At 39.8% G+C, this 16,076-nt stretch overlaps 1 protein-coding gene across 8 annotated transcripts in view; it reads left to right on the forward strand.

Moving 5' to 3' along the window:
• LTBP3 (latent transforming growth factor beta binding protein 3) overlaps nt 1–16,076 on the forward strand; it is a 1,979,464-nt gene that overhangs the window by 1,220,864 nt on the left and 742,524 nt on the right. For 7 of the 8 annotated variants that reach the window (XM_073605046.1, XM_073605047.1, XM_073605042.1 and 4 more), the window contains one exon: nt 4,200–4,283. The exons of the other annotated variant lie outside the window; for it this stretch is intronic. In XM_073605046.1, the coding sequence (XP_073461147.1) occupies nt 4,200–4,283 (84 nt within the window). The remainder of the gene's footprint in view (nt 1–4,199; nt 4,284–16,076) is intronic. 8 annotated transcript variants of the gene reach the window in all.

The raw sequence follows: 16,076 nt of genomic DNA on the forward strand, positions 1-16,076 counted from the left end.
TTAAGAAAAATTCTTTTTTTTTCAAAATTTTCGGTCTTTTTTCATTTATAGCGCCAAAAATAAAAAACCCAGAGGTGATCAAATACCACCAAAAGAAAGCTCTATTTGTATGGAAAAAAGGACAAAAAAAATCATTTGGGTAGAGTGTTGCATGACTGAGTAATTGTCATTCAAAATGTGAGAGCACTGAAAGCTGAAAATTGGTCTGGACAGGAGGGGGTTTAAGTGCCCAGTAAGCAAGTGGTTAAGGCCCCTTTCACACTGGGGCGGTAGGGGGCGTCAGCGGTAAAACAGCGCTATTTTTAGCGCCGTTTTACCGCGGTATTCGGCCGCTAGCGGTGCGGTTTTAACCCGCAGTATAGCCGCGCTGTCCCATTGATTTCAATGGGCAGGAGCGGTGAAGGAGCGGTGAATACACCGCTCCTTCACCACTCCAAAGATGCGGCTCGCAGGACTTTTTTTTACCGTCCTGCCAGCGCACCGCTTCAGTGTGAAAGCCCTCAGGCTTTCACACTGAACAAACAGCGGAGGCTGTTTAGGGGCGGTTTGCAGGCGGTATTTTTAGCGCAATAACGCCTGCAAACTGCCCCAGTGTGAAAGGGGCCTAAAGCTTTCTGTAGCATTTTCTCTATTTGTTTTAATATATTTGGGTGTAATGTATCTGCTTGTTGTGGCTGGGAGCTGGCACTGTATTCACTATTTGTGTCATACAGTTCCTGAGGTAGATGCAGCTGTTTCTTGTCAGCGCGTGCCTTAGCTGTGTGAGGAGAATTTGACTGAGCCATATTACAGGAGCCTCTGAGCGGTTTTTCCTTGTGGCTTTTCACTTTTGTTTTGCATCGGGCAGCTCCCAAAACCATTCTATTTGGTTCACAGGGTACTAAGGAGGATATTAGTATGCTTTTTGTTTAGTTACCCTGCTATTCGGGCATCTCTGTAATGTACATTGAGCCCGCTTTTCTTTCCCAGCAGTATCACACTATTGTTGTCTTTTGAAAAAATAATAAGAACCCGAAGAATAGGGAACTTGTGTACCCCCCAGTACTGTGGGACTTTATAGGCGAACAAAATGATTGCGTTTAGATAAAACTATTATTTATTTGAAAAAAAGCATAAAAACAAGACAGACTGAACATAAATCTCTACAAACGTGCTTATGCAGTGAATTTTCTTTCATATTGATCATTATATACTTTCATCTATAAATACATGTTTCTCTGTAGGCCTAACATGTTTCAGGACGGTGTCCCTTCTTCAGAGGCGTATTACAGAGAGAAATTATATGTATAGAAGACGCATTCTGAAAAGACAAGTGAGAGCAATTTACATATTAAAGTATTATGCAGGATAAACATTTCACAACATGGCATCCGACAGTGTCCAACATACATACCAAAATCCAGTCCTTAAAACGAGAATAAAGTGCATGAAGTATGCTCCTTTGCATACTTCATGCACTTTATTCTCGTTTTAAGGACTGGATTTTGGTATGTATGTTGGACACTGTCGGATGCCATGTTGTGAAATGTTTATCCTGCATAATACTTTAATATGTAAATTGCTCTCACTTGTCTTTTCAGAATGCGTCTTCTATACATATAATTTCTCTCTGCAATACGCCTCTGAAGAAGGGACACCGTCCTGAAACATGTTAGACCTACAGAGAAACATGTATTTATAGATGAAAGTATATAATGATCAATATGAAAGAAAATTCACTGCATAAGCACTTTTGTAGAGATTTATGTTCAGTCTGTCTTGTTTTTATGCTTTTTTTCAAATAAATAATAGTTTTATCTAAACGCAATCATTTTGTTCGCCTACAAAGTCCCACAGTACTGGGGGGGTACACAAGTTCCCTATTCTTAGGGTTCTTATTATTTTTTTCGCATTAATCTGGGATGTTGGCAACATACTGAAGGTGATGTATTTTCCCTTCTGTGGTTCATTATACTACACATATATTGTTGTCTTTCTTTTTTGCCTTTGAGAATCGGGAGCCAAGGATCATGAGTCATTATGCTATGTCTATTCACAAAACTTTAGCTTCATGTTGCTAGGGGCAACAACAGTATATGGGACTATTGATGGAATCTTTCTAGAGTTTGCTAACTCATGACTGTGGTATAGAAGGTTCATGTAGCACTATAATATAAGTTCATATCTGAGTATACCGTAATTATTTGCAATTTATGCATAAGATCTGTCTCTTTATATAGGGTTTACCTCTAGCATAGAAGGTGATTGCAGCATTGCACTGTACTATTCATTTTGATATATAAGCATCATATGGCAAAATTTGTTTTTATTAATTTTATTTTTGTTTTTTCACGCACATAGGAAGTTTCTCTGCAGCATTGCACTGCACTATTAATTATTGGTTTTGTTACAAAAATCTTTAGAGCACTATACGGCACATGTTGTGTATGACAGTGACAAAATTTTACATATTTTTTTTTGGTGTTTCACCCACATAGCAACACAGTGGTTTAATACATGAAGTAATAGCGCACCTCTTTTATTTATTTATTTATATTCGGGTGGAAAGTGGCACACTGCATCTGGTGGCAGGCTATGGGTGAATAGTGGCACACTGCATCTGGTGGCAGGCTACATTTTCTGTATCATGTCTGCAGTCTCTGACCATCTCCTATATCATGTCTGCAGTCTCTGAGCACCTCTTATATCATGTCTGCAGTCACTGACCATCTCTTGTAGCATAACTGCAGTCTCTGAAAGTCTCTTGGAGCATGTCTGCAGTCTCTGACCGTCTCTTGGAGCATGTCTGCAGTCTCCGACCATCTCTTGGAGCATGTCTGCAGTCTCTGACAGTCTCTTGGAGCATGTCTGCAGTCTCTGACAGTCTCTTGGAGCATATCTGCAGTCTCTGACCATCTCCTGTATCATGTCTGTTGTATCATGTCTGCAGTCTCTGGCAGTCTCTTGGAACATGTCTGCAGTCTCTTAGAGCATGTCTGCAGTCTCTGACCATCTCCTGTATTGTCTCTTGTATCATGTCCGCAGTTTCTGACCACCTCTTGTATGATATCTACAGTTTCTGACCATTTCTTATATCATGTCTGCAGTCACTGACCATCTCTTGTATCATGTCTGCAGTCTCTGACCATCTTCTGTATTATGTCCATGCCTCTGCTATGCATTCTCTGACTATTTTAATGAAGTTCTTTAAGTTAGGCTCAGACAAAACAATCAAAGCATATTTTATAGGTACAAGGAAGCATAAGTTTTATTTAACCACATCGCTTAAGCCCCTCCAACTGCTAGACGCTTGACCACGCCCACAATTTACGGTGACATAGCATGCCGTAGGTCTTTTTACTCCTCCAGTGTCCCTCATTCTGAAGTTCAAAAGTGGGGAAGAATGGTATGGCTGAACTCGCATTGGATTCGCACAGAAAAAGGTGCAGGGACTTGTTTTTCCCTGCACTGGATTCCTGTACAAATCCACACTTCGCACTGCGATCTGTGAACTGATCTGGGGTGTCATTAACTTTGTAATGCCACCCACAGCGGTTTGCAGAAGGCAGTGTGAACTGCCTGCGGGAAGGATGCGATGCGGGAACCGGCTCTGGAATCGCACCGTTCCTGCATCCCACACAAGTCTGAACCTGGGCTCAAGCCAGTGTCTCTGATTTATCCTCACTTCTTATCTGTCACAGGGACAATAAATGGTTGGAAATCTCCTCAACAGGAACAAAGACAGCAGTAGGTGAGCTGAGTGCTTTGTTTACCCTAACAGAATAAATTCTGTGCAGCTTGTTTTACATAGCATGGTAAAGAACTCATTCCCAGCCTGATGACTGGAAGGGCCAGAAGTGGAGTGATGGGTAGTCACACAGTGTTTTGCATACCTCCCAACTTTTTGAGATGAGAAGAAGGGACACCTATAAACAACAGTATGTAGGCATAGTACACACCCCCTTCCACACCCCTTAAAGGAGACCTATACAAAAAAAATATTTGGTAATACCCACAAGTTTTTTTTACCAATACTATTCCTTTATACTGGCTTTCGAAATTTACAAATGTAGCTTTTTAGAAATTGGATGAAAGGTTTAGCACTGTGAACTTGTCTGCATGCCCCACAGCTGATAATCACCATGCTGAAAGAAAACAAAGGCCTCAAAATGCTTACTGCCCAAGATTAGTTATTAATTGAAATTGTTTACATTTTTCAGCGGAATTCCTCACACTTTGTCCTGATGGTGTTGGATTTATTGTTGACCTTGACATTATGAGTTATGGTATCCCCACATATCGAGGTAAGAGATATTTAATAACTTTTAAACATTTTTTTTCAAATAAACAGCTTATAACGTGGTAAAATTTAATACAGGAGTTAACATAATTAGATGCATTTTCTAACCTGTCTTGTCAAGCAATTGAATTCTGTCCATACATAGTTCTGTTTTTCACAGAATACAAAAAGGGGTATGAGGGTGGAATTGTGGGGCAGTTGCTGCTAGTGCCTCTTCACATATACACCCCCATTAATTAATGAATGGGACTATTGCGGCACCAGATAATATTGTTACAATTACACGGTTCTTAAAAAATATATAAATTTTAATAGTAGAAAATATCAGTTCACAAAGAAAATACATACAATCATAAAAACAAATACCACACTAAATATAGCGAGTGAAGCCCGCAACATTTATTACGGGGGATGTGTGTGGAGTTGTAATCTCGACCGGTTTCACGATTACAACCGCTTCTTCAGGAGAAACATATCTATAAAGTAATTTAGAGTAGCTTAGCTAAATACATACATATATGGTTACATACATAAATAATGCAGCAAACATAGTTAATCACAAATATCATCAGAAATCACAATACATACAAGGTAAAATTGAGGACAAGCTCACCAACTCTAGCGGAAATAGTGGGACAGCAGAACCCAACACAATTCCCCCCGCGGCGGACACAGGGGATCTATTAACGGACTCTAGTTGGTAAAAAATAATAATAATGATAAAGTTATAAAAATTGGAAAAATTGATTATTGGCGTAGTGAGAGGGAAAAAAGGGGGGGGGGGAGGAAGGGGAAGGGGAGAGGGGGTGAGGGGGGAAGGAAAGGGTGGGAGGGGGAGGAGGGGGGAGGGGGGGAAGGGGGGGTAATCAGGATCCAATTGTTTAACCCTGTATTGCCAGTATGCTATATAGCCCATCTGTTAGGCTAGACAGAGCCCAATAGTTTAATACTGTACTGCCCTGTGAGTGTGGACTAGGACACAACTGTATTATAATCAGGACCCTATTGTTAACCCTGTGCTGCCCATATATATGCATATATGTGGGGAAGGCTGACAAATTGTATTGACCTCTTTGGTGGATATCTCCTTGTGCTGTGTGCTGGGAAAGATGTGACTGGAAGAGGAGGATGTGGAATGGGGGATATATCACTGAAGAAGGAGGACATGGGATGGTGAAGATGAAACTGGAGGAGGAGGATGACATGGGATGAGGGAGATGGGACTGGAGCAGGAGGACGTGGGACTGGAGCAGGAGGACGTGAGATGGGTTGAGATGTGACTGAAGGAGGAGGACTTAGGATGGGAGAGATGGGACTGGAGGAGGAGGATGTGGAATGGGGGAGATGAGACTGAAGGAGGATATTTTTGGGCCAAAATATAATTCCTTATGGTTACATCTTGAAAGCACTGATGACTTGGATCAACACTGTTCATTTTCCAATATTAAGTTGTAAGAGTGTTAAAATAAAAGTGTGTACACTGAAGGACTCGGATGGCCAGTGGGTGAATTTGGTGGGTCGACCAGTGGGTCAGCCCCGAGGAATGTTGATGGTCAGGCCCAGGGGGAGCCCAGGCCTAAAGCTGCGTAAGGGATATAGGGGATGGTTGTAAAAGTGTGTGTGTGTGTGTGGGGGGGGGTTTGGCTGAGTAGGGGGCACATTGGGCACTTATCATTGGGGATACAGGATAAGAGAGTGTGTGAATAAAGGGTGGCAGAATTGTTATTTGGTGTTTGAGAAGGTAAAAGGAGAGAGATGTTCTTCAGGGAAGTACATCAGGCTTGTGGTTTCAAGAGTGGGTGAAATAGAACAGGGAAATCGAAGCAGGAGAGTGAGACAATCATTTCAAAGTGGAGCAGAGTTGGCCATGGTGATGGAGAGCCCAAGACATAGTGTCAGTGGGACTGGATCATGGATAAGCAGCAAGGAGAACATCATGAGGGACTGGATTGTGGGCAGGAGATTGAAATAAAAGGCAGTGCACCTTTCCTTTACATTATAGCATCGGAACATTTAGCCAACTTTCTACATTCGAATGCCTCAATTCAAGGCATTGCACTACCTTTCAGACATCATAAACTGAGCCTATTTGCAGATGAGTTGTTCTTGTACGTTTCAAACACCAGAATTGCCTTCCATTATTAGACAAATTGAAACAGTTTGCTTGTACAACCATTTCAAAATCAATGCCACAAATTCTCAGTGCCTGGATATATGTTTATCCCCTGGGGAGTGGGACTTCCTACAGGACAGATTCCCCTTTACTTGGGCTCAGGGTGCACTCAAATACTTAGGTATCCAAATCCCCACACAATTGGATAAATTATATGACCTTAATTATCTTCCTCTCCTGGATGTCACTCAAGATTTTTGCATCAGTGGTTGTCCATCTGGCACTCGTGGCTGAGGCAGATGGTCCTCTATAAAATATACATCTTAGCACGCTTTTTATACAGGTATGTCTTTTAGACAAAACCAATTGAGGCTCCACGATTGTTTTTCAGGTCGGCCAGAACAGCACTGCTTTGCTATCTATGACCAGGGAAACATGTTCGCCTTCACCATGACATCTTAGTCAAACGAAAGACTGAATGTGGTGCAGGCCTACCCAGGGGCGGATCCAGAGTCTAGTCTCGGGAGGGGCACTGCCAGAAAATAATTTTTGTTGCAGGCAATTTATTGGGGAAATGGCTGGTGTTGGCGCTTCAAACATCCTGGAGCCATGGTTGTTATCGTGTCAGGATGATTGAAGCGCATTATTTCTTTTATTACATTGTTATATAAAATGAAATAGTTCAACTCACCATATTGCAGAATCAGTGGGAGCCCTGAGTGTGTCACTTGCCACCAGATGCGGATTGTCACTTGCCACGTCACCTACCAGAAGTTGCAGATTTTCACTTGCCACATCACCTGCCACAAGTTGTGGATTGTCACTTGCCACCTGCCACAAGTTGCGGATTGTCACTTACCATGTCACCTGCCACAAGTTGCGGATTGTCAATTGCCATGTCACCTGCCACAAGTTGCGGATTGTCACTTGCCACGTCACCTGTCACCAGATGCAGATTTTCACTTGCCACGTCACCTGCCACACGTGAATTGTCACTTGCCACATCACCTGCCACACATTGCAGATTGTCACTTGCCATGTCACCTGTCACCAGATGCAGATTGTCACTTTCCAGCTAAGGTGGGGATTGTCACTTTCTGTATCCCAGAGTGAAGTCAGGCAGTAGAGAGATGATGTAATCTCTCTGCTGCCCGCTGCTGCCTGCACAGTGAGGGCAGAACTGCGTTGATGCAGGGCGGGTGCGGAGTGGTGAGAGATGATGTCATCTCTCTGCTCCCCTGCCGGCCCGCTGATTGGCTAGCCGCACGCTCACCTGCCAACTGGCTCACCCACCAAGCTGCCCGCCCACTCACCCGCCCGCCGAGCCACCCGTTCACTCACCCGCTGACTGGCCCGCCGCTCACCCACAACTAATTTCTGGGGGGGCAATTGCCCCATTGCTCCACCCCTGGATCCGCCCCTGAGCCTACCGCATCCTGAACTCTATCATATAGCAGTGATTCTTTGCAGAATACCGTCACGGTTTTCCTAGACCCGAAGCACACTTTAGGTCTCTGTGGTACTGAACATTTCCTCATACCACCAACCTCTGTACCCTTTACTGAGGATTCGCTCTATGTATCGAGCCATGGCTCAATCTCTCCCATTCCTATCCCCTTAATTGCTGCGGGTCTAGGACTTTGCAGTTCGACGGGTTACCATCTCTTCCCCTGTTGGACCCCTTGCCCCAGTGCTAGGCAGCTCAGAATTCCTGCCAGGGCAGTTTTGCTGGGGATTTCTGGGCTTGTCTTCTGCGGGCCATTCTCCAATTAGAAGGGAGTCAGTTCCTCTGGACTCAAACCTCTCTGAGGATAGCTCAAATAATGGCTGTTTCTACAAATATTTATACAAACTGTCCATTGGCATCCTCCATAGAGAATTGTTCTGCGGAAGGGGGCATGACCCCCTGAAACACATCAGCTGGCTTTAAGACATCCATTTAAACCAGTGGACATGTATCGTAGGGTTGACCCTTGGATTCTTGAAATTTACAATGCTGCCATTTACATTTATATTGTGAGTTTATACTATTATTTTACATATTTTAATAAAGTGTTGTGGATAATGCACTAGGCATTTGTGCCCTTTATTTTATTTGTTTGTACAGTTTGAAGATTCCCAGTCTTAAAAGGGCAGCATTGTCTACACCACCCAGACCGGATTATATGGCTACTTTTGACTTGAAGAATTTTTGGTCAGCATCTGTGAGAGTTCTTAGTGCTACGGTGACAAGTTTTGTTTTTCATCTTTAGACTTATGCCGCGTACACACAAGCGAAATGTCCATCAGAAAAAGTCCAATGGGAGCTTTTCATCATATTTTCCGACTGCGTGTATGCCCATCGGACTTTTTCTGTCGAAAATTCTGATGGACTTAGATAGTGAACATGTTCTAAATTTTTCCGACGGAACTAATTACTATCAGGAAACCCGCTCATCTGTATGCTGTTGCGACGTACCAAAAACGGCATGTAAAAATGTAGAGAGAGTGAAAAAACCTTCTCTTCTCACAGACACGTGTTATGTCAACAGTGTCTTAGGCGTTTTGTTCAAAAGTTCAGTAGCCAGGCTGTCTTAAAACAAAGTGTGAGTTTATTTGGTCACACTTGGCAACAACTTGAAAATATTTACAAAGTTAAATTCTTCTTACAGCTTGATGTAGTAAAACAAAAGATAATAGGAACAAAAACTTGTATCAAGAAAGTTCAAGAGATGTTTCAGCTCCGTCTGTGCTTCTCTATGTCAGAGAGATGTCTGCTCTAGCAGCTGTTTGTGAGGTAGGCTGTGTATAGGCCTAATGTAAACAAAATGTCTTCTGTAGTGTAAGGATGGGTGTGTCCTTCTTTGTGTGTGTGAAAAAGTAGTGAAGTCCTTCTGTGTGTGAGTAAAGGACATGTGTAGTGTGTGTAGTGTAGTGGTGTGTCGTGTCGTGCCACTAGCCTAGTGTCACACTGGTTTTTATACAATTCCAAATCTACTAGTCAGCAAGCTATAGCCATAACCATATATAGCTAGAACTAAATATGAAATGATCATATTCGTGATTATTCTAAATATTCTCTTTGCCAACAGCTGACACGTCTCTTAAGCTTCTTTGATTGTCAGTAACACACAACAGATTCTTATAAAAAACTCAAGGTGAATGACCTTTCCAAATGGCCGAATTCTTGTAATGGATATACTTTAAGCTACAGAAATGCAATTCTGTACTAAACCTTACAAATGCATATTAAATTATAATTGGATATAAGTAAATATATATTACTTCACACAAACTCAATCTAGCTAACTAATTAAATAATTATATCAAATAACTAACTATATTATAGATAATATATGTTTTTACTTTTAAAAAGATCTTTACAATAAAGTCTATGACAGATACTCTGAGTATATTCTTATCTGTGAAACCACTGACCTACTGACCTTTAGTCGTTAACTCTGTACATGGAGAACAACTGGTACAAAAATAACATGCACACAACCTAGCTATTTCAAGATTCATGTTATGCTGAGCTGAGTGAGCTTTTTCAATGTCAAAGCATAAAAGGGAACTCAGACTGCATACTTACAGATCTTGATTATAAAGCCAAATTAATATAATTATTCTACAATTCCCCCTGAATATAATTTATTATATTAACTAAATCACGCGCACTCCATTTGTGGCCCTTTCATACACATTTTGAATCAATTGCTCCAGATGTACCACAGCTCATCATAGGATCAGATAAGCCAGAAGTAATTTTCCGGCTGAAAATACCTGTCATAATTTTTTCACCTTTTTTCATTTTTTTCCTTAATCAATTTATAAAATCGTTTCATTCTAACCATAATACAGATTTGAAATAAAATACATAATATCATGATAATAAATATAATAACTATAGGATGCAATAAACAAAAAAATTAGAATTCCAATGTACCTTAAAAATAACAAAATAATCTTTCCAATTGGCATCCCAATTGACATCTCTGTTTGCATCCCTGGTACCTTCAGATCTATAATTCTTAACCATAACTTTAGCTACTGTAATAAATTACTAAACATACTCATAAGAAGTAGAAATCTCATTCAAGACATCATTTCTATTTAAATTTAGCAAAGGTCTAGCCATAATTTGTGAACAAACTTCTGAAATATCTGCACCTGTTGTTTGCAAAGTTTGCCACCACACTTCTTTCTATACAACAGATTAAAAAAGTTAACAAACCTTATGTTTAGAAAATATTAAAGTTTTTAAACTAAAACTGTAGCAGGTAAATAAGTCACCCAATCTTTACATTTTTCTTGAATCATCTTACCCTATTTAGACTTTATAATATTAATCAAACGTTCTACAATACCTGAGTACTTAAGATGATAAGAAACAAAAACTTTACTAAATACCTAAAATTGCATACATGTCCTATAAAATTTTAAATCATAATCTGATTCCATGGTTTGAAATCCAACCCCAATGGAATATAACATAAGTTCACAACAACTTAGCTTTTGTTAAAAATATAATTTTTTCTAGAATTAGCTCAATTAATTTATCAAAAAGAAACATTAACTAAAAAAAACAACATCCTTGTATCCTTCTGAAGCAGGTGGAAAAAAAACTAATATAATCAATCTATATAGATTTGCCAAATTCCTCAATACTTTGTAGTATTAGGTTACTCTTTCCTTTTGGATTGCTCTATAAACAAATAAAACATTATTCAGAAGTTTGATGACAAAGTGTTCTAAAATGAGTAGTTCAGAATTTCTTTCATTAGCTTAAACCAAAAAATCAGTCAATCAGTCAGTCAGGTACCTGGATATGCAAAAAAAAATATTTTCATTTAAAAATAACTCTATCCATTATTGTTGGAATCAATTATTTTTTACAATAAATATTATCTTCATCAGTCTGTACTGATTCTAAGACAAAATGTCATAGTCCCCCTCTTTATCCTGTGACTAATATTAAATCTTGTAAAAGAATAATCTTACCAGATTATTGTATTGTTTCCTTTACACTGACAATTTAGGTTGGGCTTTCCCAAATATTCTATTTCTGAAAGAAATTTGATCATGTTGAAATTTCTTTTCAGAACCAAAAACATTCCTCTCATACAGTATGAGTGAATCAACCACACATGCCTGTCACTCTGACTGCTAAACACATGGCAGTCTTAATTTCAGCTTTCAATGCGTCCACTAAAAGTTGAATAAGTGACTTTTTCCTTAATTTATATAACTGTGGCTCTATCCCTCACACTGCATCAATTTAGTCACCACCATATTTATATACTACTACAACTGATCTTTTTAACATCCAGTTGCCACTAGACAAAGCTGTGTGTATTGACACCTTCTGTTTTCCTTGTTATAACACCCTTAGTGTAACATAAGATGTTTTCAAAACAAATGGTGCAAAATCCACAATGTCTCAGATCTGTAGCATTGGACAATGCACTCCTAACACATTTTTTTTATAAATACCAATGAATTTGTCTCATCACCCACATACATTTGAATGTAAAATGGCTGAGAGAGATCTCTATATTAATCAAAAATACTAAATTAATAAGGGCTTTCTTTAGATCTTCAAATTATTATATAAGTTCTCTCTTGTTATTAAAAATATTTGTCCTACAGTAAGCCTATATAATTCATTAAAATTCACTCAGACAGATACTTTGTCTGCAAAAATCTCAATGAACTCTCGAGAAAAGTTATTAAGGCCCAAAAAATCTTATTTTTTAAAAAAAACAATTACTTTAGTAAGTAATAATACCTTTTAAAATGCATTTTTCTCATCAATGAATCCTCTTCCAGATATTTGGAAGACTTAACACAAAAATGTGTTGTGTTTTGATCCACAAAAGTAAAAAATGTCATGACATGACGACTAGTCTGTGTAACTTGATCTACATTTCTCTGTTGGTAATACACTCCTTGCATGTCACAAACTCTTCAGAGAATGATCTGTTACTGTCAGTCTTAGCTAACATGCTTTGTATACAATACACTGTACAATTTTGTAACAATCTAGTTTTTCGTTTTTAAAATGTTTAACCTTTTTACCACTTTTTTAAACATATTGTGTTTGTACATCTGCCAAAAATCATGTACACTACATTATATGACTTTCCTGATTATAGTAATGACAAAAAAAATTGTTTAGAGAACAATCTCGTGAAACTCACAGATTGGGTCCTGCCCAAAAACTGTGATTGGCCATATCCCCGAGAAAACTCCTCCCTCAATCAAAGTCCTTACTTTTACCAGAAATACTCATTTACAAAGACTTTTAACAATTGTTAGTTTTGCAATTTTTTTAGATTGAACAAAACTTTCATATTTTAATATTTTCTCTGGGTAGTCTTAAATAAATTAGAACAATCTACTACTTTTAATAACCAAATCCAAGTTTGGAATTTTTTGTAAAAATTGTTCAATCCTTAACTTATTATTTTCTACCACCAAATCTGTAGGATTTTTGTAAAACACTAAACACCATGTTATTTTCCATAATCTCAATTTCATACAGTTCTTTCCACAATCTTAATCAATACTTTTTCTCTGAAAACTTTTTTCTGCCCCCTATATATGTGTTTTAAAATGACCACGTGTAATAACACACATTTTCTGTTGTTCAGGGCTTAAAATATTCATAAACATTTACATGCAGCATTAAACTTAGTTTCCTTATTAAATAACTTCTTTACACTCTGGCATTATTTAATTACCTTACTACTGCATGTATTCCTGTACTCCATATATATGGAATGTATCAATTTCCCGATCGTACAGGAAAATACTTCTGAGCCTTGAGATGTTAACCATCCCATGTTACCCTTTTATATAAACAAACACACTCACCCCTTGTTTAGTATGATAGTCCTTGTGTACACTTAAAAAAAAACAAGAGATGAATACTGTCCTTTAACTTTGTTGTTCGTTGCCTTTTCTTTAGTTTGTTGCTTTTTCTTTCGTTTGTTGCGTTTTCTTTTGTTCGTTGCTTCTTCTTTCGTTTGTTGCTTTTTGCCTTGTTCCTTGTATTATAGTGTGCTGTAGTGTGCTTGCCTGTTGATTTTTCTTTGCCTTTTGTTTTTGGACTTTCCATCTTCAAACATCAAAATCCGACTTTCATCTTAGCTTACTCAAAGAGTACTTCTGCCAGTTGTACACAATGGCAGCTTTTTCAAATAACGTGAAGTCTCAGTTCCTGATTCAACATTTTTTTTTCTTCTTGGGCAACTACCCAATATTTTCTTATGTGAGACTTTCTCACCTTCTTAGGAACTAACCTTGGCAGAAATCTTCACGTACGTAACGTTACGTTTTCACAAACAAAGTCCTGGATTTCCAAAAATAACTTGAAGCATATCGTCCAAATGGCCTTGACAATCAACTTCGTAGGCTGGGTCTTCCTTTTTTTTTTCTTTCAAAGTTACAAACTTTGGCTAGAGGTGAGAAAACAGACATAGAAAAACTCACCCTCGACTGTTATTGAACTGTTGTCCACATCTGACGCAAACGCCTCCTTCTAGGTTCTTTACTTAGTTTCTTCTTGGAGCTTGTTGTTCCTCCATATTTGATTATCAGATGCCATATCTTATTTAGGGTTGAAAATATTTTTATTGTTATAGAACAACAAAAGAGTTAATACATTTGACATAAAGGAAAGCATATTGAGAGATCAATCAGCGAGCAAAATGGCTATCGCCCACAGCTAAGCTGATAATTATTATGTAAATTTTGACATAAGTGGATCATGTCAAGTATCAGAATAAAAGGTCAGGAAGAAAGAGAACAGAATAATTAGGAAAAGGATTGGGGGGAAGAAGAACAGAAAAGAAAAGAGGGGGGGGAAAGGAGGGAAGAGTAGGGAGAGGGGGTTCCGCTGGCTGGAGTTGAGAAGGAAGGACTCCAGATCCCTAGACATGGTCAGGGGATCAGCTTGTGCTTAAATTTATAGGGGAAGCTGTAATCTAGGAGGCAGGGAGCAAGGAAGACAACGTGTCTGAGGCGGAGAAGCGCTGCCAAACCGACCATAAAATTGTGAATTTCTCGTAGGTGTCATTATCAAGCGCTAGCATCTCCTCCATTCGCATGATATCATTCATGGTGGAGGTCCAGAGAGACAATGGGGGGATAGTCGCTGTCTTCCAGAAAAGGGGTATGAGTTGGCGAGCTGCCGACAAAAAAAAACGTAAAAGATTGCGCTTTTGAGAGGCTATTGAACCTGGCAAAATAGATAGGAGGGCTATCTCAGGGGTCAAGTGCAGAGGATCATCGTAAATTTTTTCATAAACCTGGGATACCTGATTCCAGAAGGGCCGGATCCGATCACATTCCCACCAGATATGTAGGTACGACCCTGTCGCAATAGAACAACGCCAACACAGATTTGAAGTGGAGGGGAAGATTTTCCGTAGAGAGGCGGGGTCCCTATACCACCTTGCCATGACCTTGAAATTTTTTTCTTGTGAGTAGCATGAGATTGAGGACTTATGTGCGAAATGGAATGCAGTTTGCCAATCCGCTCTGGAGATGGTCTTTCCCAAGTCTGCCGACCATACTCTAGTGTAGGTGGGGAGGTCTTTCTGTGTAAGAGAATGAATAAGACTGTAGATATGTGAGAGTAGGTGTCTAGGTAACTCTTGCATAGAACTGAGGTGTTCAAAGTCAGTCAAGGGGCGATGGGTCTGAGAGGAAGTGAAAAGATGTTTGGTGAAGGTGGAAAGGTGTATGGAAGTGAGCCAGTCTCGATTCCCTGAAGGGATGTTTGGTGTTCCATTGTCAGCCCGGATAAAGGAGTGTGCTTGGGGCCAAGAGGAGCGAGAAAGAGAACCAATAGCATGAGCCCCTATGCCCTGTGGAAAGGCAGGATTATCGAAAAGGGATGATAAGGGAGATGGGTCTGAAGATAGGATCTCGCATAGACCTCTCTTATACCAAAGTATGAGGGCAGCTGTGGTAAGGGGTAAGGGGTGATGAATCCGCCAAAACTGATAAGTTGCGTTTATAGCCCCTTAGTAAAGCCCTGAGGTCAACGGGGGACATATCCTGTTCAGCCATAACCAAAGCTTTTTGGGAGGGTCGCGGGAACCAATCAAGGATACGTGCCATTACTGTGGCTTTGTAATATAGCTCAAAGTCAGGTAGACCTGTGCCTCCTTGCAGTTTTGGTCGGGTGAGTAACTTAAATTTGATTCTCGATAATCCTTTATTCCACAGGAAGCGGATGGAGAGAGAGCGTAGAGTAGAGAAAAAGGGTTTGGGTACCATGATCGGGATGGTCTGAAAGAGGTAGAGCAATTTGGGTAAGGTGTCCATCTTAAGGGTGTTTATGCGTCCAAACCAGGGTATTGGTTTGTCTCCCCAGGAGGCAAGGTCTTTACGGAGTTGAGAGAGGAGGGGGATGTAATTCAGTGTATAGAGGAGTGATAGGTTAGCCGGTATAGTTACGCCTAAATACTTAATGCCCTTGGTCTGCCAGTGAAAGGTATAGTTAGATTTGAGGGAGGACAATGTGGGAGCAGAAAGAGAGATGTTAAGCGCATCAGTCTTTGAGATATTGAGTTTAAAATTGCTCAGACTTCCGAAACGTTGGAACTCCGAGAACAAGGAGGGGAGAGTAATATGTGGTTGGCGTGCGTAAATGAGTAGATCGTCGGCGTAAAGTGCAAGTTTATGGTGTGCGGA

This window comes from Aquarana catesbeiana, linkage group LG11, assembly GCF_042186555.1.
Source record: "Aquarana catesbeiana isolate 2022-GZ linkage group LG11, ASM4218655v1, whole genome shotgun sequence".
Classification (NCBI taxonomy): Eukaryota; Metazoa; Chordata; class Amphibia; order Anura; family Ranidae; genus Aquarana; species Aquarana catesbeiana.